General features: G+C 38.5%; 1 protein-coding gene across 8 annotated transcripts in view; it reads left to right on the top strand.

Moving 5' to 3' along the window:
• HERC2 (HECT and RLD domain containing E3 ubiquitin protein ligase 2) overlaps positions 1–24367 on the top strand; it is a 211364-nt gene that overhangs the window by 86839 nt on the left and 100158 nt on the right. For 7 of the 8 annotated variants that reach the window (XM_081290553.1, XM_081290551.1, XM_081290552.1 and 4 more), the window contains 19 exons: positions 362–465; positions 1635–1785; positions 3764–3978; positions 4237–4369; positions 4472–4599; positions 4689–4884; positions 5651–5784; positions 6809–6982; positions 7059–7195; positions 7318–7469; positions 8125–8316; positions 13891–14078; positions 15146–15338; positions 17396–17578; positions 20786–20967; positions 21466–21613; positions 21694–21890; positions 22250–22480; positions 23288–23426. In XM_081290553.1, coding sequence (XP_081146679.1) covers positions 362–465; positions 1635–1785; positions 3764–3978; positions 4237–4369; positions 4472–4599; positions 4689–4884; positions 5651–5784; positions 6809–6982; positions 7059–7195; positions 7318–7469; positions 8125–8316; positions 13891–14078; positions 15146–15338; positions 17396–17578; positions 20786–20967; positions 21466–21613; positions 21694–21890; positions 22250–22480; positions 23288–23426 — 3177 coding nt within the window. The remainder of the gene's footprint in view (positions 1–361; positions 466–1634; positions 1786–3763; positions 3979–4236; positions 4370–4471; positions 4600–4688; positions 4885–5650; positions 5785–6808; positions 6983–7058; positions 7196–7317; positions 7470–8124; positions 8317–13890; positions 14079–15145; positions 15339–17395; positions 17579–20785; positions 20968–21465; positions 21614–21693; positions 21891–22249; positions 22481–23287; positions 23427–24367) is intronic. The other variant, XM_081290548.1, reaches the window with a different exon arrangement.

The following is a 24367-nucleotide window of genomic DNA, read 5'->3' as shown; positions in this document are numbered from 1 at the left end:
ATGTTTTTTTTGTCTTTCATGGTTAAAAGTTAATAACGTGTTATTTTAAGCAGAGGGGTCAGCTTATAAGTGATCTCTTCTGTTCTTCAGCCTCTACATATTTTCATTTATCTGTGATTTTTAGTGTTTATCTTATCAACAAATTCAGGCCCACTTGAAGAAGTTCTGTGCATTATCATTTTGTTCCAATACTTACTGGAATTTGTTCCCATTTTCTGTTTTGGTCCAGGCAGTCCTGGGAGAGAGTGAGAGATAATTATGCTCTGTAACCCTCACTTTCGTGTTAACCTGCTTGTTATTTCTATATAGCCGTCTAGGCACATTGCATTGAAATCATGTGCTCCTTTCCTTTTTGTTTCAGCTCAGTTTGTAGGTGAAGACCCAGTGGTAGCTTTAGAAGCTGCTTTGCAGTTTGAAGACACACGGGAATCAATGCATGCTTTCTGTGTTGGCCAGTATTTGGAGGTGAGACCTTCCAGGAGTGATGGGGGGACGTCTGGGGAGGCCCTCTGTGTGTTTGTGATAGAATGAGTTTTAGTCAGAAGTACTCATATTTGGGCCCTCTGGGGGAGTTGAGTGATAAACATGAAGATTGGTTAGAAGTTTTTTATAAATGAAATTACACTTAAGATTTATGATCTGTTGGTTTTGAAAACTTTAAATTTTTTTTTAAGTTGTAGATGAACACATACCTTCATATTATTTATTTATTTATTATGTGGTGCTAAGTATTGAACCCAATATCTCACACATGCTAAGCAAGTGCTCTACCACTAAGCTACAACCCCAGCCCTGAAAAATTATTTTTAAAGTTGTCAATGTGTAAGAAATATAGACATTATTCCACAAAAAAGGAGTTTAACTTTTGATCTTTAAAATTTTGTTGTGTAAACTTAGGTAGAAATTTGGAATGGTTTAATATACCGAGTTATGTAATTTTGGGGAAGAACTGTAGGAGCATAATTCTATAGGATAGAAGTAGGTCTTTCCCATAGATTTCTGAGGATTGGACTTTATATATTGGGATTGGCTTTCCAGATTTAATAAAATTCAGTAAATATTATAGGGTAGGGCTTAAAGCATTTTATGAAAGGGAAAACTATAAACTGTCTGATGTGACTGGAAAAATTTAAGATTATTTTTACATGAAATAAAAATAAACTCTTTTTTAATGAGTTTGCTTTTTATTAGAATTAAGTATTTCCTCCACGAGTGGTCACAATTTACTAACCTATAGTAACACTTATATATTTTGTTTCTCATTGAGTTCTTTATGCACATATCAATTCACTGTTTTCTGAAGCATTGTATATAATCACTGTGGAAACTCTATTTAATTTCCTAAGGGATATTCTAGCTAAGTTGTTTATCTGTACTTCTTCCCCCACCTCTCCATAGATTGGTGTGTCTGTTGTCTGCTTTCTAGGATGTGTGGGTTTTTTGTGGTGTCTAGTTACTTGAGCATAGTGGTATTAAAATCATTGTAGAATATAGGAACAGGGTGCCCAGAACATCCAGTTGCCCTCTTCATGGCTCAGGAATGTGTTGAGTACATAAACTATTGTTCTTTTAGGTTTTATGTTTTAAATTAATCTTGTTTTCTCAGACTGATGTTGAAATTAAATTTTTTCCAGCCTGACCAAGAAGTGGTTACCATACCAGATCTGGGAAGTCTTTCTTCACCACTGATAGACACAGAGAGGAATCTGGGCCTCCTTCTTGGATTACATGCTTCCTATTTAGCAATGAGCACACCGCTGTCTCCTGTGGAGGTTGAATGTGCCAGTAAGAAAAACTTTATTTTCTGCTAACCAATCAGATTATTTTATTTTAGTTGAGCCATCAGTGTCATTAAGGATTGGAGAGGGGTAAAAATCAGCTGTTGCTGATGAAAAATAATAAGGGTAATGAGATTCCAGCAGTTAGTTAGGTACAGCTTTCCTTTGTCTTATGGTCTGTGGCCTCAGGAAAGCTAGCTAGTGTGCAGGAATGTCTGTCTTCTGACTAGTCTCATGTATTGCACGTGGCAAATGGGTCCAATATAACCATTATCTCTAAATTGCACGGTGTGGATTGGCTGTTCCTATTAGGAATAGCCTTCTGTTTAAGAATTGCATTTTTACCAGACTTTAGTCAGATAGATTTTGGATTGACAGCTTCTGCAACATCTAAAATATCGAGGTTAATTCCATCATTGGAGATACAGAGAAATTTCAATATTGAAATTTCATTATTGAAATTTCTCTGTATCTCCAATGATGGAATTAACCTTTTTTTTTTTCATGTAGTTGTATATTTCTCCTCTGTGCACCTGTCCTTCCAGCAAGTATATGTTGAACAGTTAGTTGTTCATATCAATTACCATGCTGGGCATTAGGAATGCAGAGATGGATAGGATATGCTTCCACTCTCAGCTGCTTGTTTGATGTTGAGCCAACTTGCTAAGTGGGTCAGAAAACAGGGTGGTAAATGATGATATGGAGGCATTTAGAAGTGCTTCTGCTGAAGACAGGTTCCACAGTGGCAGCAGTCCTGGAACTAGGCGTGGGAGATTCTGGGGAGAAACACAGATCATAAGGGTCACTGTTGAGAAGGATGGGGTCACTAGCTTTTTGTTAGAGTGGACATCTGTTGAGGATGACCTTGGTGTCTACTTGGTCCCCTGTGGAGCAGTCCTTTGGGCCCATGTTCTCACTGTGCTTGCCTGCATTCCTCCTTCAGACAGGTCATAATAGAGGAGGATGAATTTCCCACAAATCATCAGAGAGTGAGAATGGGAAACTCCAAGGTAGAAAGAGTAAATAGTGCTATGGGCCCTGGTGGATGGGGGCTGAATTCACTGCAGAATCAGATCTGAAGCATATCTTTGAGGGATAAAGAGGCGTTCCCAGTGTTCTGAATAGAGCCATGGAGAGTCAGGATCAGATTTGTGTTTTATAATAGTTAATGCAGTCATTTGGGGGGATGCTCCTAAATGCTCTAAATCTAAATGTTCAGTGAAAGAATTCTGAGTGCTTCTCAGATTTGACTGTGTGTTTGAAACAATACTCTGTTAACCTAAATCATTAATAAAAATCCATAGTGATATATATTCTGACTCTTTTTGGGTACATTTTCTTCCCTTTGTCATAAAAGTTATAGTTAATATTCCTGTCGGCTCTAACAGATGGCATATTCTTGTTGAACCTGTCATTTCTGTATCTTTTACTGCACACAGATTCTTCTTTCCAGTTCATTTGGTCTCCCATCTCTAAGATCTTTCCTTTTCAAAGTTTTGTGTTGTTTTAAAATATTCTCTTGTTCTTATTACCTTATAAATACTCTAATAATATTAGCCTACCCTAAGGATGTTCTTTATAGATACTGTTCAGCTATGCTCTTCCCCCTGTCTGCATACTCAGCATTGATAACATGGCAAGACAGGAGGTCAGAAAAAAATTTAGGTGTTAGGCTCAGGTTTATTTATTTTTTGGTACTGGGGATTGATTCTTTCTTATACCTGATGCTAAATTTCACCTAAATTGAGCTTTCAGTTCAGTGGTTTTTGTTTGTTTGTTTGTTTGTTTAATTTTTTTTAGTTGTAGTTGGACACAATATCTTTATTTTATTTATTCATTTTTATGTGCTGTTGAGAATCCAACCCAGTGCCTCACCTGTGCTCGCCAAGCGCTCTGCCACTGAGCCACAACCCCAGCCCCTGTTTGTTTGTTTCTGAAGAGTGCAATCAAGTTCCTTTTTTAATACTTGCTCCTGCATTTTCTAGAGTGGCTTCAGTCATCCATTTTCTCTGGAGGTTTACAGACCAGCCAGATCCACTATAGCTACAATGAGGAGAAAGATGAGGACCACTGCAGCTCTCCTGGGGGCACACCTGCCAGCAAATCCCGACTCTGTTCTCACAGACGGGCTCTTGGTGACCATTCCCAGGCATTCCTGCAAGCCATTGCAGACAATAACATCCAGGATCACAATGTGAAAGTAAGCCAGACCTTCCCCAACTTCTGACTCAGTATTCTGAGAACTTTGACGTATGAATACTTTCATGCCTTTATGAATAGCACAGTTTTTGTGTAGTATTGAAAGTATTTTGAGGTAAGAAACTGGTTCTGTTCATGTGTCAGCAAGGTTTGAGAGCATTCATTACTGATTGCAAATACATCAGAAGCTGTGGCCCACTAGGATTTATGAAGATTCACTGGGTAGCTCTGAAGTTTTCTCTGGCCATTTCTGTTGCAGGACTTTCTGTGTCAAATTGAAAGGTACTGTAGGCAGTGCCACTTGACCACACCCATTACCTTTCCTCCTGAACATCCTGTGGAAGAGGTTGGCCGTTTGCTATTATGTTGCCTCTTAAAACATGAAGATTTAGGTATGAAGCTCAATTCCACATATTTTAGCTGTACTGAGACCTTCCAATTGACATGTAATACACATTCTTTTTTGCTCTTCCCTCCTTTTAAATGTCTTACAGGTCATGTGGCATTAGCTTTAGTTCATGCAGGCACGCTTGGTATTGAGCAAGTAAAGCACAGAACATTGCCTAAATCAGTGGTGGATGTTTGTAGAGTTGTCTACCAAGCAAAATGCTCACTCATTAAGGTGAATACATTTTAATTCTCTTTCTCCTTTGCTGTGCGTTCAGTTGCTGAAATACTTGTTAAGTTTTTTGTTCACATTTAACTTTGCAGACTCATCAAGAACAGGGCCGTTCTTATAAGGAAGTCTGCGCTCCTGTCATTGAACGTTTGAGATTCCTCTTCAATGAATTGAGACCTGCGGTATGCAATGACCTCTCTATAATGTCTAAGTTTAAACTGCTAAGTTCTTTGCCCCGTTGGAGGAGGATAGCTCAGAAGATAATACGAGAACGAAGGAAAAAGAGAGGTAAGAATATGAAAGGTGGGCTGAGGATGTAGCTCAAGCGGTAACGCGCTCGCCTGGCATGCGCAGGGCGCTGGGTTGGATCCTCAGCACCACATAAAAATAAAATAAAGATGTTGTGTCCACCGAAAACTGAAAAATAATTATTAAAAAATTCTCTCTCTCTCTAAAAAAAAAAAGAATATGAAAGGTTGGGAAATACTGTTAAAGCAACTACATGTATTGAATCCCTGATTTTAGAGAAAAGCTGCTTGCTATTATTCAGTGTACTTGGCATTTCCACATACTGCCATGATATTTATGTGTACTTATAATTAAACATAAAGAGCCTGCTTATTTTTCCAAAAGATCAGATAATGAAACAACTGGGAATTCTGTGTGTAATGATTTGGTAACTAGAAAATTAATACTGTAAAAAGTAAATACTGTGACTTTACTAGACTGATGGGCAAAAGAAAGGTTTTTTAAAAAAAAAATTTATTAAATTTAATGTCAGTTGTCTTGATAATGAGAGAGTAGAATATTAGAGCTCCTACCCTTCAGAGGACACTCATTCTTTTTGTCCTTGACACAGTGTGGCAGAGTGTTATTACTGGTTGTCATGGGAAACTAATTGTGATACTTTTGTCATTTCAGCATTATGGTTTACAATGTTGTTTACGTGTTTCTTTGAAGAAAATATTCATTTTTCAGGCGAACTTCAATGTTTCCTAATTTAAAATTTTATTTAAGTAAATGATTTTTCATAATGCATGATGTTTTCAAACAGTGCCTAAGAAGCCAGAATCTACTGATGATGAAGAAAAAATTGGGAATGAAGAGAGTGATTTAGAAGAAGCTTGCATTTTGCCTCATAGTCCGATAAATGTGGATAAAAGACCCATTACAATTAAATCTCCCAAGGTGAAGTATTTTCTGTGATTCTGAGATTGGATGAATAGAAACATAGCACACGGCAAATGAATTTGCAAGTATTGCCTTTGTTCTGAGTACCTTTAGGGTAGTGAATAAAACCAGATTGTAATTAAAAGTACAGCCCCCATTGATGCCTAATGGACTTGACTGATGGTACTCTGGTCATAGCTATAGCTAGAGAAGTGTGTACTTTTATTTTTGGTACTAACTTGCATCATTATTCATTTGCCATTTATTGAATATATCATATCTTTTGTTCCAGAAACTGTTTTGGTTCCTGCGGCTATTAACACATGAAGGGAATCTTAAACTTTATATGCAGAGTTAGCCTGTTCCAAAGTATATTAATATAGAGATTATAAATTCACTTATAAACATTGTATAATTTTTTTAATAAAAACTATATATTGTAAAATATCTGGGAATGGTGGCCTATTTAGCTCAGCACTAGAACACATTCCTAGAAAGTGTGAGGTCTTGGGCTTGATCCCCAACATCACAAAAAAACAACCGACAAAACAAAAACTTATTCATTTAAATTTATTTATTTATTTTTAGTTGTGGATGGACACAATACCTTTATTTTATTTATTTGTTTTTATGTGGTGCTGAGGATTGAACCCAGTGCTTCTCACATGTGAGGCAAGTGCTCCACCACTGAGTACAACTCTAGCCCTAATTTAAATTTATTGCCATTATTTATTTATATTAAAGTAACTTTTAGAATACATGTTAATAAGATAAACTAGCCAGGTGTGATGGCTCATGCTTGTACTCTTAGCAGCTCAGGAGGCTGAGGTGGGAGGATCGAGAGTTCAAAGCCAGCCTCAGCAAAAGTGCTAAGCAACTCAATTGGACCCTGTCTCTAAATAGAAAATACAAAAAAAAAAAAAGATGTGGCTCAGTGGTCTAGTGCCCCTGAGTTCAGTCCCCAGTACCACCACCACCCCCCCGTCCCTCCCCACCCCCCCAAAATGATAAACTAATGGTGCGTATTGTTCTTGTTTGTTAGGATAAATGGCAGCCACTGTTGAATACAGTTACAGGTGTTCACAAATACAAATGGTTGAAGCAGAATGTTCAGGGTCTTTATCCACAGTCTGCCCTCCTCAGTACAATTGCTGAATTTGCCCTTAAAGAAGAGCCTGTGGATGTGGAAAAAATGAGAAAGTGCCTACTAAAACAGGTAATGTTTTATGAGAACATTTCTCTCTTCATCGAGTAATAAACCCAACACTGAACTGTATGCATTCATCTTGCAGTTGGAGAGAGCAGAGGTTCGCCTGGAAGGGATAGATACAATTTTGAAACTGGCAGCCAAAAATTTCCTACTTCCATCTGTGCAGTATGCTATGTTTTGTGGATGGCAAAGGCTTATTCCTGAGGGAATTGATATAGGGTAAAACTTTATAACATTTTTTCTTAATTATGGGAATCTGTGGCAATACAACATTGTTCTACTGAAGTTAAAAGTCTGGCAATGTCCTAAGTAATTTCTTTTTTAAAATCTTTGTTTGAAAGGGAACCTCTTACAGATTGTTTAAAGGATGTTGATTTGATCCCGCCTTTTAATCGGATGCTACTGGAAGTAACTTTTGGCAAGTTGTATGCTTGGGCTGTTCAGAATATTCGAAATGTTTTGATGGATGCAAATGCCAAATTTAAAGAGCTTGGTGAGTTTAAAAAATTCCCCAGTGTTTAAAAGACTGTATTAAAGTTGATATTGTGGTAATGTCAATGACTGCATCAGCATCATTTCATAGTTTGGCATTCATTATATGTTGTAGATACTTGCAAATGCTACTTTTTGCTTGACTATTAGATTGATAATCTAAGCCACTGTGAACTTTCAGATTCTAAAGAGAACTTTCCAAATTTGACAGAAGACAAAAATCTTGAAGTACTCTCACATAAAACTACATTTTCACATTTTAATGGTTATCACTTATGCTATACACTTGTAACATGTCTGTGTTCTGAATTAATACTTATTTCCTGGGTAATTTGAGCATCCACAATGAAATGCTAGGAGTGGTTTTGAGGGATAAAAGCGAAACATAACTGTTAGGTTGGGAATGAAAGGAGGCCCCAGGGATATTTAGAGAGCAGCATGCTAAGTCTTAGAGACAGATGGATATAACTGTGTGAGGAGTACAGGTGGAAGGACTGTTGTAAAGCAAGACATAGCTGCTCTGTGTCCATACTATATGGAGACTCACTGAAAAATAGAAGTTAAAATAAACACCAAAATACCAATGCTTTCTGTATCATGTATATTTTTATATCTGTGAATAAGAAATTGAGCAATTGAATGTTAATGCTTACCAGGTATTCAGCCTGTTCCTCTGCAAACCATTACCAATGAGAACCCCTCGGGACCCAGCTTGGGGACCATCCCGCAAGCACGCTTTCTTCTGGTAATGCTCAGCATGCTCACCCTGCAGCATGGTGCGAACAACCTCGACCTCCTGCTCAACTCCGGCACATTGGCCCTTACACAGACAGCACTACGGCTAATTGGTAGGTTGGCACCAGCTTTGGGTCTTTTATGAAAAATGTCACAACTTTGCTTTGATATCACTCTCTTTTTCTTTTTTACTATGGTAAGATACAGATAATATAAAATTAGCTTTTAGCAATTTTAGATTTTTAATTCCATGGTTTTAAGTACATTAACAATTTTGTGCAATTGCTACTACTATAGTTATAGAACTTTTCATCATCTCATGGGCAAACCCTATACCCATTTAACAATCACTTTTGATTTCCTCCACTCCTCAGTCCCTGGCAATTGTAAATCTGCTTCTCTTTCTATAGATTTGCATATTCATGGTATTTCATAAAATGGAATCAAATGGAATTTGTGGCCTTTGGTGTCTGGCTTATTTTGGTATTTTATGCCACTTTATGAGTGAAAAGTGTTTCATTATATGAATATATAGCATTTTGCTGTGTATTTGGGCTGTTTTTGCCATTTGGCTTTTGTGAGTAATTCTGCTAGGAACATTTGTATACAAATTTTTGTTTGAACACCTCTCTCCAGCTCTTTTGATGATGTACCTAGGGGCAGAATTGTAAGGTCATATGATGATATGACCATGCTTAATTTGTGGAGACATACCCACCTATTCCATAGTGGGGCACCATTTTACTTTCAAGGGCTTCTGTTTCTCTACATTCTTACCAACTGGTTATTTTTTGTTGTTTTGTTGTTGTTTTTGAATTAAGGACATCCTAGTGGGTGGAAAGTGGTATCTCATTGAGGTTTTCATTTGCGTTTCACTAATGGTGAGTGGATATTGACAATCTTTATATGTTGGCCATTTGCATATCTTCTTTGGGGAAATGTCTACATAGTTCCATTGAGCAGTTTTGAATTGGGTTGTTTGTTGGCCTTTTGTAGTTGAGTTGTAGGAATATCAGTATCACGTAAGTGTACCTGATATTTAAAGAGGAATTGACACCAATCCTCAAACTCTTCCAAAGATATTCCTGGTTGCTAGCCTTTTACATTTCTGTAGATCTTTACTAGATATATGATTTGAGGAACTTTCTCCCATTCTGTGGGTTATTTTCCCTTTGATGCACTCAGTTTTCAATTTTGATGAAATCTATTTTTTTTTGGGTCGTCATCTGCTTTTGGTATCATATTCAAAACACCATTGTCAAATTTAAGGAGGATGAAGATTGTCCCCTATGTTTTCTTCTGTAAGTTTTAAAAGTTTAGCTCTTATATTTAAAGTTGTAGTCCATTTTTAGATAAATTTTTGCTTGATGCTAGGTAAGAGTCCAACTTTTCGTTGTTGTTTTCCAGCTTTTCCAGTGTCATTTGTTGAAAAGATCATTTTTTCCCTCAACATGTGGGTATCCTTATGAAAAATAATTGTCTGTAGATATTGAAGATTTTATTTTTGGATTCTAAGTTTCTTTCTGTTATTCTATATGTCTATTATTTATGCTAGTACTGTACTGTTTTGAACATTGTGGCTTTGTAGTAACATTTACAGACTTTTGAGTAGTGACTTTTGAATAGTAACTTTTGAGACATCAGGGTCTTTCAACTTTGCTTTTCTTTCTCAAGATTATTTTGGCTATTTTGGGTCCTTTGCATTTTCATATGAATTATTTTCTATATCTACAAAAGCCTTTTGGAATTTTGCTAGGCGTTATATACAATTTATAGGTCACTTTGGGGGAGTTTTGCCATCTTTAATAATATTAACTTTTATTCTATGAATGTGAGATGTCTTTGCCTTTATTTAGGTCTTTAATTTCATTTAGTAATACTTTATAGTTTAACAGTTTTTGGGGTAATGATGGCTTCACAGAATGAATTAGGAAGTGTTCCCTAATGCTCTCTTTTTTAGAAGGGTTTGAAAGTAGGTGTTAATTCTTTTTTAAATGTTTGATAGAATTTACCTGTTAAGACTAGTGGTTTTGTGCTTTCTTTGTGAGAGGTTATTGACTACTCATTCAATCTCTTTACTTGTTATAGATCAATTCAGATTTTCTATTTCTTCTTGAGTCAGGTTAGGTTATTTGTGTGATTCTAGAGTTTTATCCATTTCATCTAGGTAATCCTGTTTAATGGCATACAATTTTTCATAATATTCTTTTATAAGCATTTTTATGCTGGTAGTAATTTTCTTACTTATATATTTGATTTTATTTATTTGCATCTTCTCTCTCTGTCTCTCCTTTTTTTTTTTTTTTTGTAGTTATTCCACAGAGATTTTGCTGACTTTTTAAAAAAAAACAATTTTTGGTTTTGTTGCTTCTATTGTTTTCCTATTCTCTATTTCATTTACCTTCTGGTAACTTTGGTTTTTCTGTTTTATTTTTCTAATTTCTTCAATCATGGAGTTATTGATTGAGATCTTTTTAAAGTGCATGCTTTTATAAATATAAGTGTCCCTTTTAGCACTGCTTTTGCTGTACTACCTAAGTTTTGATATGTTGTGTTTTCATATGTCTCAAAATATTTTTTTTTTTGAGAGAGAGAGAGAGAGAGAGAGAGAGAGAGAGAGAGAGAATTTTTAATATTTATTTTAGTTTTCGGTAGACACAACATCCCTGTCTGTATGTGGTGCTGAGGATCGAACCAGGGCCGCACGTATACCAGGCAAGCGTGCTACCGCTTGAGCCACATCCCCAGCCCCTCAAAAAATTTTTTAACATCTATTGTGATTTTTTTTTGACCCAGAGATTGCTTAAGTGTGTATTGTTTAATTTCCACATATTTGCAGATTTTCTGCAAGTGAGTGAATTTCTAGTCATTCCATTTTGGTTGAAGGACATTTGTATGAGTTTACTATCTTTAAATTTAAGAGTTGTTTTGTGGTCTAATACTTGGTTTATCCTGGAGAATAGTCCATGTATACTGAGAAGAATATGTATTTTACTCTTTGGATGGAGTGTTCTGTATATGTCTCTTAGATCTAGTTGATTGATAGTGCTGTTCTTTGGATGAAAAGTTTGAGATGCTTGAAGGCCAATGGTTGGCCCAAGTCCAAATGAGAAAGAAGGTTTTTCTCAGACTCTTTTATCTTAAAGTTCACATTGACCCATTGAAAAACATCAGGCTGGAACACAGCTGGCCTCTAATAGACATTCATCTGATTAATTACTTAATGCCTCATTAGCAACTAAGAATCACTTTTAAAAAAATGACACAGTCGTATCTCCTAGAAATTGCCCTTCATTTTATGTTGTTCCAGATCTACCAATAAAAAAAGATAACCACCTAGAAAAATACAATTAAAAAAGAACTCCTTTTACCTCATTGCAATTTTATTTTCAGCCCCTAGTACTAAATTTAGCATTTTTAAGGTTGACAGGACAGCTGGGACATTGTAGTTGGCTGGCAATTCCTCTTTGCTCCTGGGTACCTGTGGCCTAGGCAGCACAAATCATTAATTATAGGGGCTTGTTCTGTTAACAGTACTCATGAGTTTGAATTCCAACTGGTACTACAGAAAAACAAGAGAATTTCTATATTTGAATTTCCCTTATTAATATGATCTCTAGAACTTAAAAAATCATAACCATATAATATTTTATATTAACTTTATAATCCAGATACAATAGCTTTCAAATATAAACTATTTAAAGAAATTCCCTTTTAGGGAGGAGGGGAAGAGAAAGGAGACATACTGGGGGATGAAATTGACCAGTTTACATTGGTGTATTGTGTGTATGTACTAATATGTAACAACGAATCCCACTGTTATGTATAATCATAATGCACCAATAAAAAAAGATAACCACCTAGAAAAATACAATTAAAAAAGAACTCGTTTTACCTCATTGCAATTTTTTTTTCAGCCCCTAGTACTAAATTTAGCATTTTTAAGGTTGGCAATTCCTCTTTGCTCCTGGGTATCTGTGGCCTAGGCAGCTACTAAGCTGAAGAAAAGACTGTTTCCCTCTTTAGTTTAAAGCTTTGTTCTTTTTTTTTTTTTTTAATTTTTTTTAAATTGTTGATGGACCCTTATTTTATTCATTTATTCATGTGCGGTGCTGAGAATTGAACCCAGGTCCTCACACATTCGAGGCAAGTTCTCTACTACTAGGCCGCAACCCCACCCTAAAGCTTTGTTCTTGCCCTAGGATTTAACCTTTTTTAAGCTTAGAGGAGAGAGGAACACAAAGTTTTCATATTTTTGGCGCACCTAAGCCTGCCTTTGGACCATTTGGACTCTTTGTTTCTCCCACCCTGAGGAGAAAACAAAAGCTAAAAGGAGTAAGGAGGACTGCATTTTCTTCCCTTGGAGCTTCAATGAGCCCCAAAGCAGCCAGGGATCCACTCTCCTGGGGCTTAGTTTATTGTTTTCAGATCCATTGATAAATGTTACTTCTTTTCAATTGAGAACAGCTCAGTTTCTGTTTCATACTGTGGATGACTCCACAGCCATCCAGGCACCAAATATTTGTCCTGCCCTGCCTGCTTCATTCTTTATTCTATCAACCATTCTTTTGCAGTGTTTGAGGAAGAGTTAGAGTTGTAGTAGAGAATCTTTCTCCTGCTGCCCTGTGTCTGGAGCTTCTAATCTTCTACCTCAGATTTAATTTGCCTGGAGAACTCACAAATCTTGGCAGGTGGTTGTACTAAGAGCTACAATTTGTTACACTGAACAGGTACAATGCAGAGTCATCAAGGGGAAAAGGTATCTGGGCAAAATCCTGAGGAAACCAGGAACAAGCTTATGGAGTCCTTCCTCTCCCAGACCAGTTACACAGGACCCTTAATCCACTCCCCCGACCTCACCCTCCATCAACTTGTGATGACATGCATGAATTGCTGTCTACCTGGGAAGCTCATTAAACACTTGATGCCCAGAGTTTTCATTGGGGATGATCAGGCAGCTACCTCTGCCTGATACATACCAAGTTCCCAGTCCCAGAGGAAAGCAGGGTATAGCATAGACCACAGTGTTTATGCAAACAGTTTAGACACAGTGAGCCATGCTCTTCACCTGGGGAATAAGGGAGCCCTCCTGAGATTCAGGTTCCCAGGTGTCAGCCAAGTACTCATCTTGTAATAGGCCTGTCTGCGACCTGTGCTGTCATCTATTTCTTGTACAAAATGGTAATTAAAAGTTTGTTAATTTTCCATTGTTAGGCATTTAGGTAGTTATCTTTAAGTTAAGTATCTTTCTAACTTAAAATCTTATCTTGCTCTTTTGGGCCGGGAGTCATTCCTAGAAATAGAATTAATATCTTTTTTGAGCATTTTTATATCGTTTTGTTTTCTGAGCATGTTTATATACTTTGCCCCTCCCTTTACCTTCTTTTTGTACTAGATTTAATCAGGAAAAATTCCACACTTTTTATTGAATAAATTGATTAAAAATACAGTATGGATTGTTTAAGGTCTTCATCAGTTCTTACTTTGTGTGTGTGTGTGTGTGTGTGTGTGTGTGTGTGTGTAAAATAGGGTGTTGTAGCTACTTACCAGCTCAACTATTTCTTTGGGTTTTTTTTTTTTTTTGGCAGTACCAGGGATCAAATCCAGGACCTCACTCCTGCTAGGCAACTATTCTACTACTGAGCAGTGTCTCCAGCCCTGAGCTATTGTTTTTGATGCTCTGACAGGTCCTAGTTGTGACAATGTTGAGGAAGATATGAATGCTTGTGCCCGAGGAGCCTCTGCTACGGTTTTGGAAGAAACAAGGAAGGAAACAACTCCTGTGCAGCTCCCTGTTTCAGGGCCAGAACTGGCTGCCATGATGAAGATTGGAACCAGGGTCATGAGAGGTGTGGATTGGAAATGGGGCGATCAGGTACTCTGAGATTTGATTTAACACATGAACCACACACTGGTTATCTTTAGCACATCCTGCTGTATATGATATTAGTAGAAACTGGAATATTTAACTGTCTTAACTCAGGGCAGGTGTGATTGATGGATGACTTAGTTTTTGATTCCTGAGCAGCTAAGCAGAGGCAAAACAAGCAGAGAGTAATAGCGTCCTATTGCAAGGGACACCTTAAGGAGAACCAAGACTGGAAAGAGTGGCAGATATTTAAAAAAAACCTCACTGGCATATGGCTTCATTTTATGAGCAACAGGAACTGGACTGAGAGTGAGCAAAAAAAAAAATAATTCTCATTCTGAATGCTGGTATTGTGAAGGGGCAGGAAGCCCAGATGCTGTTTCTGAGAGCTCATGGCTATATGCCCATGAAATGTCCAGACTCATATCACTTCCTAAACTCTCTCAAGTGCCCCCAGGGAGAGGTCGCTTATCATTGCCCTAGTTAAGTTAGGGCAGTGTTCATCTTCATATGGTTATACCAGCTATACTGTTAAGCATGGGCTTTGTCACAGTACTGTAGAAATGAAAATGTCCAGGGAAAGTAGCAGCATCCTAAAAATAGTTTCTCCCTTAGAAATAGGAAACAGACTGTCCGCTGTGGGGCCCAGTTCCAGGGGAAGCAGAAGAGGGGGAATGCAAAGAACTGGGGCTCTTTTCGTGTCTCTGCTTTTGCAGTGAGTGCCCCATGAGGGATTGAGAGGGTCAAAGAAAAGCCCATCAGGACCTTGCTGGAAAGCCTGCCTTTGCATTTTCTCAGTGGAAATTGAAATAATAACCTGAGTGGACATTATTTATTGGGTAAAGGAACATGAACATGTTATTTCATGGCACTTAACTTAAAATGGTGTGAATTGTACATTTTGAATGTAGGTTTTGAACTAGTTTATTACTGTGAAGTTTGCTTACATTGACTTAGATGTCTTCACAGGGAGGGTGGCTGATATGTTTATGTGCAGGTCGTTAGAGAGAGACCATGGTGGATACAGCAGGGCATGTGCCCTCTTTGACTGGTTTTTATTTTGGCTTTCCCAGGATGGACCACCCCCAGGCCTCGGCCGTGTGATTGGTGAACTGGGAGAAGATGGGTGGATCAGGGTCCAGTGGGACACAGGCAGTACCAATTCCTACAGGATGGGGAAAGAAGGAAAGTATGACCTCAAGCTGGCTGAGCTGCCAGCTTCTGCACAGCCCTCAGCAGAGGACTCAGACACAGAGGACGATTCTGGTGGGTGACTTGTGAAGGCATTTATTTAGTCCAGAGCAGTCTGGAAAATTGTTCAAGTGTTAGTTGGCTGTTATTTTTCTTAGGGAAGGTAAAACAGTAGTCAGGACTCATTTGTATACAGTGTTCTGTGGATTTGGGTTTAAATACTCTTCAAGGTGGTTTTTTTTTTGGTACTGGGGATTTAACTCAGAGGTGCTTTACCTCTGATGGAGTCACATCCCCAGCCCTTTTTACTTTTTATTTTGAGGTAGGATCTCACTTAATTGCTTAGGGCCTCACTCAGTTGCTGTGACTGGCCGTGAACTTGTGATCCTCCTGCCACAGCTTCCAGAGTACTGTGGGAATAGCAGGATTGCTCTACCCTGCCTGTCTTCTAGGTGATTCTGATGCAGTTATACAAAGTGGCTCTGGGCACCAGCTGCCCAGCTGGAACTCATTTTCTGCATGTCTTCCTCAACCCTTTCTGCTCTCTCTCTGAGGGAAAGATGCATCCTCACTTCTGATGGAGCTGTGTAGTTGGTGCTGAGCCTGTCAGAGGGAATGAGTCATGGTGTGGTGGATTAAACATAGCCTATGCTGCTTGGGATCCTTTGCTGCCTTTGTACCAGCTTCAAGCTCTACAGAACATGGATCTATGTGCTTCCTTTACCTTGAACCCGTGTGTTTTCCTCCTTTACCTTTCCTCCTTGGTTCTTGACTCATTAGGTCACATAATGTAAAGGTAGTACTTTTTTTTGCCTCCAGGAAAAAGCAGAAGGGAGAGTTTGGAGGTGGACCCAGAAAATTTGATCTTGTCTAAAGAAATTAGTTTGAATTTATGGGAGGAGATCTTCATGACACTTTTTAGATATATGCAAAAGACACTAGGACATGAGAATGAAACATCATGTGACTGGTCTTGCTGAGTCCATTATAGAGGCCTGAACTATCTCATGGGGCTCTATGCCAATTGTATGTGCTTTTCCATTAGTCTTCAGAAACTGCTCTTATAAAGAGCAGATGGGACCTGCAAGGATGTTCTCAGGAGAGAACAGGTGGCATGAGTTTTGGGGGGTGGGAGACTCTGTGCCACGGAATACAAGTGTGGGCTTGGATCATGTGGGTTCAGCTCCTAATGCTACTGCTCTGGACTGGGGCCCCACAAGTGTGAACAGAGATGCCTGCCACTGAGAACTGCTAGGAGTGATGTATGTGGGCCACCGATGGGGGGTACTGGCTTTCCCATCAGTGTATCTGGCATTGTAATTGGAGTGTGTGGCTCCAGATCATGTGTAGTCTCTTCCTCTACCCACTCAATAGGGGAAACAAGCCTGGCTCTCTACTTGGGAGCTTTCCTCACTGAGGAATTAGAATCCAGGCAGAGGTGTTCCTGTGATAGAAAGATGGTTGTTCTGTCCCACAGACATTCAGGCTGGACATGTGAGTGTCCAGTCTCGCTGCCCCACAGATGGAGGCACTTGGCTCTTATCTAGGTTGGAATTAGCTTGTCAGAAACCAGCCTGATAGTTGATAAGGTGTTTTTCCAAAGTAGTGAAAGTTTGTAATCATTCTATCTCAGTGCTTTTGAGTTAAATGCTTAGGGTTTTTTTTTTTTTTTTTAACTATTTAAAAGTTTCATTTTCTTTGAGGAAGTTGGAAGCAGAAATGATTAGGACAGCCAGGCACAATGGCATGTGCTTATAGCACCAGCTCCTTGAGAGTCTAGTTATTAGGAGTCTAGTTATTCAGGCCAGCCTGGGCAACATAATTAAGCCCTATCTGAGGACGAAAGAAAAAAGGGAAGAGAAGAGAAGAGATCAGGGAAAACCTCTAGTGCATCCTTTGTTCCGTCTTTTCTTGTAAAGATCTGCTTCTTGTTTCAAAGTGGAAAAAAAAAAAGGATGTAAAATCTCTGTACCTTTCTATTAATTTTATTGTGAACCTAAAACTGCTTTAAAAATTGAAGTTTTTAAAAATAAAAAATGAAGAATGTGATATTAAATCGTCTCAATTATGTGCAGGGCCATCTTCCAATTTTATTTGGGAATATAGTTTTTAATTCTGATTATCTTTTTCAGAAGCTGAACAAATTGAAAGGAATATTCATCCCACAGCAATGATGCTGACCAGCACTATTAACTTACTACAAACACTATGTCTCTCTGTTGGAGTTCATGCTGAAATCATGCAGAGTGAAGCCACCAAGACTCTGTGTGGACTGCTGCGAATGTTAGTGGAAAGTGGAACAACAGATAAGACATGTATGGAATGAATAACTGTGGGCCCAGAGAGTCAGTATCGGTTGGGGGGCTGTAAATTTGTCAAGTTTGTGTGTATGTGAACAAATATGGATGAGAAGGGTGTGAGTGTGTGTTTATTAGGTTTCCATTGGTGCTGCAACAATGTACTATAAACTGTATGACATAAACAACAGGACACCTTGGCAGGACTGGTTCCTTCTGTGGGCCATGTGGAAGAATCTGTTCCAGGTCTGTCCCCTAGCTCATGGCGGGGTATTGCTAACAAATTTATCTTTGGCATTCTTTGATTTGTAGACACATGACCCCAATCTCTGTCTTTCATGTTCACATGTTTTTTTTTTTTTTTTTCTCTCTGTGTGTCTGTATCCAAATTTACCTTTTGTAAGGACAGCAGTAAATGTCACTCAAACAAATTTTATCTAATATTATCTACAATAACACTGTTTTCAAACAGTATCATGTTCTGAGTTACTAGGGGTTAGTGCATCAATATATGTATTTTAGGGGGACATTTCAACCTGTAACATTGGCTTAAAACAACAAATTTATTCTCTCAGAGTTCTGGAGATAAGAGTTCTCAAGTCAAACCATAAGCAGGACTATCCTTCTTTCACAGGCTCTTGGGGAGCATCCTCCCTTGCCTTGTCCAGCCTCTGGTGGTTCTAGACTTTCTCAGTTTGTGGCTGCATTACTCCAGTTTCTGCCTCTGTCTGAACATGTCTTCCTCCTTGTTGTTTCTTTATGTCCTTTTCTCTTAGTACTCTTTCCTTGGATTTTGTGTTCACTCTAATCAAGTATTATATTATCTCAGTTCTTAATGATGTACATAGAACTTCTTTTCAAGTAAGATCACCCTCTGAGGTTCTGAGTGAATGTCAGTTTTGGGAGGAACATGACTTAATCCATAAAGTGTTTGAGCTTCTGTGGATGAGAGTTTTAAGTATGGGGAATGTGAATTGAGGAAGTGGGCTGGTGTATGTTCAAGTGTGAGGATGAATGTGTTCACATATATCTCTGTGTGATGGAATGTGAGTGTTAATTGAGTGTAGGTTTGAGTATACAAGAACATATTTCAGAGAGTGCATATATGATTAAGAACATAATGTGTTTATTTGTGTGCCTAAATGTCAGTCTGTATTGATGTGAATATGAGAGAATGTGTTCGTAATCAATGGGTGAGAGTTTGTGTTGGTAGCCTGACAGTGTATGTTTGAGAATATCATGTGATTGGGTGTGTAGTGCATGTGTGTACATATGTGGGTGTGCATGAGAACATATGGCTATGGGCAACTAGCTACACATGGATGATGTGTGAAAGCTTGAGTGCATGTGAATTAGCATTTATGTCAGCCTGTATGTACTTGTGGATATGTAACTGTAGTTTGTGTGAGTATGAGCGTATTTGTACTATATTTGAGTATGCATGAGTGATTGCAATATGAGTGTGTTACCAAGTACGAATGAGAGACTGAGTATGATACAGTGAAAATGTATGAAGGTTAGTGTGCGTGAGCATGAGGGAGTATGTTGCGAGATGCATGTACTTTGTGCATGTGTGTGATTGTGGAAGTATATGAACATGAGTGTTTGAGCGTATGCACGTGTATATATGAGTGCATTGCATATCAACATGAAAGCACGTGAGTTTTGTTGGGGAGAGTGAATGTCAGTGTTTTAAGTGTCAGTGAGCAGGAGTCTGTATGAGTATAGGTAAGAGTGTGAAGTGAGAAGGCAAGCACGTGCATGAGTATGTGGATTTGAGTGTAAGTGGTTGTGTAGAGTAACTGGGTGTGATTCGGTATATTTGAATAATTGTGTAAGTACACATGAGTTAGTTTGTGTGCATGGGAGTAGTGATAAGTGTATGTGAATGTGCATGTGTGAGTGTAAACTTGCATCATAGGTCTGATGTATGTGTGTGACTGGATTCTTTTTTTTATTTATATATAACAGTGGAATGTATTACAACTCTTATTACATATATAGAGCTCAATTTTTCATATCTCTGGTTGTATACATAGTATAATGTGATGATCATTATTATCCAAAGTACATGTATGAGGACATGAATTGGTGTGTGTGGCTGGATTCTGTGATTGTGGGTGACTGTTATTGTGATGGTGGTATGAATGTATGTGTGAGTGTGTTAGGTGTGAATGACTAGAAGAGTGTGAGAGTACCTGTGAGTGTATGAGCCTGTCTGAGTAATTGTGTGAATTAGTGTGGGTGAATGTGTGGGAATGCATGTGAGAGTGAAAGTTAGTGAATGTGTGAGCATGTGTCTGGTGCTGAAGGAAGGTTGTGTCTCTGTGACCACAGGCAATAGGGCAGGGTGGGGCAGTGGGGATGGCAGATGAGCACTGCAATTTGGGAGGAGGGAGTCCAAGCAGAGACTTGTGGGAGCTCCAGCTTCTGGATCACACACTTTAGCTTAGAGGAGAGTGCAAAGGAAGAGGGGAACTGAGTGGACAGTGGGAAGCCAGGGGGAGAAGGCTTGGTCCCAGTCATGTTAGCATCAAATTGTGTAAACCTAGTGAAAACCTCATTCTCATTCTGCTTGTACAGACTTCTTAAACTTGGATTGGAAATTTTTGGTGCAGATTAAGTATAACTGAAATCATGGGGATATTTAAAACACAAGATTTAAAAACATAATAGATGTACTATTGCAAATTACTGCTATTAAAATTAAAGATTATTTTTCCCTATTGCCTAGAAATAGTAATTAGACACTAATATGGCATTATGTAAAAATGCGAATATGTAACAGATGTGATTCTGCAATCTGTACTTGGGGTGAAAATGGGAGTTCAAAGCACAATTTGAGTCTAATGTATGAAAGATGATATATCATGAACTATGTAATGCGATAAATAATCAATAAAAAAAAAAAAACATAAATCTAGCTTTTTAAATACAAAAAAAAAAAAAAAAAAAAGAAATAGTAATTAGATGAGATTTATTAACTAGCTTGAGTTACTACATGTATTTTAAAAGGTTTAAAAAATGTTGTGAAGTGTTTTTTGAGCTAGCTTAAAGCCTTCTTCCATTCCTCTCACATTGAAATAAGTCCCTTTGTAATATATTTGTAAAGTAGCTTATTGTCAGAGAGGAAAAACCATTAGGTTGATTAAAAATGAGAATTGCACTCATTAATTTTATTTTTACGGATTTGGTGCCAAGCATGTTTATTTTCCCCCCTGTCAGCTTCTCCAAACAGGCTGGTGTGCAGGGAGCAGCACCGGAGCTGGTGCACCCTGGGGTTTGTAAGGAGTATTGCACTCACGCCTCAGGTGTGCGGAGCCCTCAGCTCCCCACAGTGGATCTCGCTGCTCATGAAGGTCGTGGAAGGGCACGCACCCTTTACTGCTGCCTCACTGCAGAGACAGGTAATCTGCCAGGCAAAACTCAGCCCACAGAGAGGCATCCTTGTGCCAGCATTCCCAGTTCTTTATTCAGTAATGAGTGCCCAAGAGAGCTAGAAGTACTGCAAGGTAGATTTACTGGAGACAGGGCTTAGGTTCTTGATTGTTTTGAATAGGGTAAGTTGCTAAACTTCAATTTACTTGTTTATCTGTTGCATGATTAGGTCATAAAGCTGCTCTCATCTGCCTCACTGGAGTTGTAGTATAATTGTCTTAAGAATCAAGCTGAAAAGAATTATTTTAATTACATAAACAAATACATGCAACTATATTGTCGCTTATTTTTTTTAACTCCTGATAAACCTTATCATTAATAAGCTTGAGTGTGTAAGTAAAATAAGGGACATCAGAGTTTCACACAGTTAATTGCATTACAGGGACAAAAGAGAAGAAAAAAGTCTATAAACCCTTAATCAGATAATGGCTTCATTTAAACCTTTTTATTTATAATTATCTGATCAGATCTTAGCCGTGCATTTACTGCAAGCTGTTCTTCCATCATGGGACAAGACAGAAAGAGCAAGGGACATGAAGTGCCTTGTGGAAAAGCTGTTTGGCTTCTTGGGAAGTTTGCTCACTACTTGTTCTTCTGACGTCCCATTACTCAGAGGTAGGTGGCTCTTCTCTTATTTGTGTCCCCTGGTTAATGAGCAATGAACAGTGCAGCTTTTCACTTTGCCTCTTCCTCAGAGTCCACGTTGAGGAGGCGGAGAGCCCGCCCACAGGCCTCTCTGACTGCCACCCACAGCAGCACTCTGGCTGAAGAAGTAGTGGCACTGCTCCGCACTCTGCACTCCTTGACTCAGTGGAACGGGCTCATCAACAAGTACATCAACTCCCAGCTCCGCTCTGTTACCCAAAGCTGCATGGGAAAGCCATCTGAAGGGGTGGGTTCTGTGTTTTCAAATAAGCTTTCCTTGGTATAATATCAATTTAACTTTTTAAATTATGTGCTTAAATGCTATATTTTTGTTTAAAAATATATTTAAAGTATTTTTAATGGACATAGTTATCAAAGAAATTAATATGGAAATTTGGAAGCAGACACAGTGAGTGGCACTTGCTTGTAGTCCCAGCTACTTGGGAGGCTGAGGCAGGAGGATCACTTGAGCCCAGGAGTTTGGGGTTCTCCTGGGCAACACAGAGACCTTGTATCCTAAAAAACTAATTAGTTCAGTTTAGCTGTAAATATGTAAGAATGGGGAGCTCTGTGGACTTCTGTTGTCATGCTTGCTGTCTGCCTTAGGCCCTGTTAGAGGACTACTTTCCTGATTCTGAGAACCCTGAAGTGGGGGGTCTCATGGCCGTACTGGCTGTGATTGGAGGAATCGATGGTCGTCTACGTCTTGGGGGCCAGGTCATGCATGATGAGTTTGGAGAGGGCACCGTGACTCGCATCACCCCAAAGGGCAGAATCACCGTACAGTTCTCTGACATGCGGATGTGCCGAGTCTGCCCACTGAATCAGCTAAAACCAGTAGGTGAACTTGTGATAAATTACTGAATAAAATGATTTGGTACTAGAATTGGCTTTTGAATTTTAGAACTTGAAAGAACTTGTACTTTGTCTTCCAGGAAGCTATGTGACTCAGGAAAACTTTTTTCTTTCTGTGTTACGTTTGTGTTCCTGTGATAAGCAGCACCCATCTAACAGGACATACAGAGCAGTGGTTCACATGCTAGTTTTTAGCCTCAAAGACATGAAAGACATTAGCAACCTATAAGATAGTTTTAATTGTTTCAAAATGTGAATTTATAAAGATCATTTTTAATTAAATACATTTTTAAAAATGTAAAATGATTCCTTCAAGGAAATAATCTTTCTTCATTTAGAAAATATTTTTAGTTGCATTGTGTGACATGACTTCTGTAGCAGTAATATCATTATAAACTTGTGAATTAGGGATGCATCGCGAAGGAGGTGATTTACATTATTTTGATGATTATAGCTTTCTATAAAACACTGTTTTTTAATTATTATTATAGGAATATATACATGTTGTAGAAAACTTAAAATGTATAGAAAATACCTCAGATTAATAACCACCATTCTGATGTAATTATTGTTGACAGTTGGTAAAGACATAGTTAATGTATTTATTGTATGTCTTAAATCTTTATCTTGCCTTAAACGTTGTCTTGTAAAACTATTCTCAGATGTGAAACGACTTAGGGGGTATGTGTGGTACTTCAGAATCAATACTCATAGTTATAATAGCTTTGAGACTATTTCACTTGTTAATCTTATTGCTGCACTTTCAAGGTTTCTGTGCCCTTTCCTCAGCTTCCTGCCGTGGCCTTTAGTGTGACCAACCTGCCTTTCACAGAGCCCATGCTCTCTGTCTGGGCTCAGTTGGTGAACCTTGCTGGAAGCAAACTAGAAAAGCACAAAATAAAGAAATCACCTAAACAGGGCTTTGCAGGTCAGTACATGGTGCTTTCCAATGAAACAGTTTTAGTCTTAACTAGCATTGTTTGGCCAGTGTTTGTCCTTTTATCAGAGCAAATTTTCATATAACATCTGATGTTTTATGTTTCATGTGGATTTTACCATTTGTTGAGTTCCAGTTGGGAAAGTAACCTTGTGTGGTGATGAGAGTGATTTTGAGTCAGTCTTTGAGTTTGGAACCATATCCTTTACCCTCTTCTTAGTGCCAGCATTTATTCTTAGTCTGTGTGTTATCTTCCTCCTTGATAACCCTCTAGTCCTTGTGGCCCAATAACAACCCTTTTGGAATGTTGCTCCTTGCCTCTTTAGTACCAGCTCCAGGGGACCTTTATATTTGAATGCACTTTGCTTTGTCTCTCTGTGCATGGTGGGGTAAGACTGTAGGCATTCTTTTCTTGAACATTTCTTCTCTTTGGATATAGAATACTACTCTTTTGAATTTCCTTTCCTTGCCCCTTGAGTATTCTAAGAGAACCCTACCGCCAGCCCCATTCTTTACTCCATGGAAATTCTTGTAGCTTTACCCATAATTTCTGGCTCATTCTTCTTTCTCTGTTGAGTTTCTCCATACCTGCTATTGCTGCTTCAGCCCTTATGATCGTATCTACTTTCAATGAGTCTCCAATTCATATCTCTGACTGGAGGGTCCACACTTCCAAAATTTAGCCCACCTTCTTTGATAACCATTTCCTATCATAGTGAACAAACCTGTCTGCCAGTTGGTCCAACATAGCGCCCAGAGTCCTCCAGGTTCACCCATCTCCTTACTCCACATTTCCTATGTTGACTCCTAGGTCTTTGCCATACTCTGCTTGGGAACACTGTTGCCACTGTAGTTCAGGCTCACACCACCATAGTGTCTTCCTTAGACTACTCTCAGATGGCCTGTAATGTGGCTACATGTGACTAGATTAG

This window comes from Spermophilus citellus (assembly GCF_964194105.1).
Source record: "Spermophilus citellus genome assembly, chromosome: 4".
In the NCBI taxonomy this organism is placed as follows: Eukaryota; Metazoa; Chordata; class Mammalia; order Rodentia; family Sciuridae; genus Spermophilus; species Spermophilus citellus.
The sequence above is the reverse complement of the archived record's forward strand: the minus strand, read 5'-3'. Positions and strand labels throughout refer to the sequence as shown.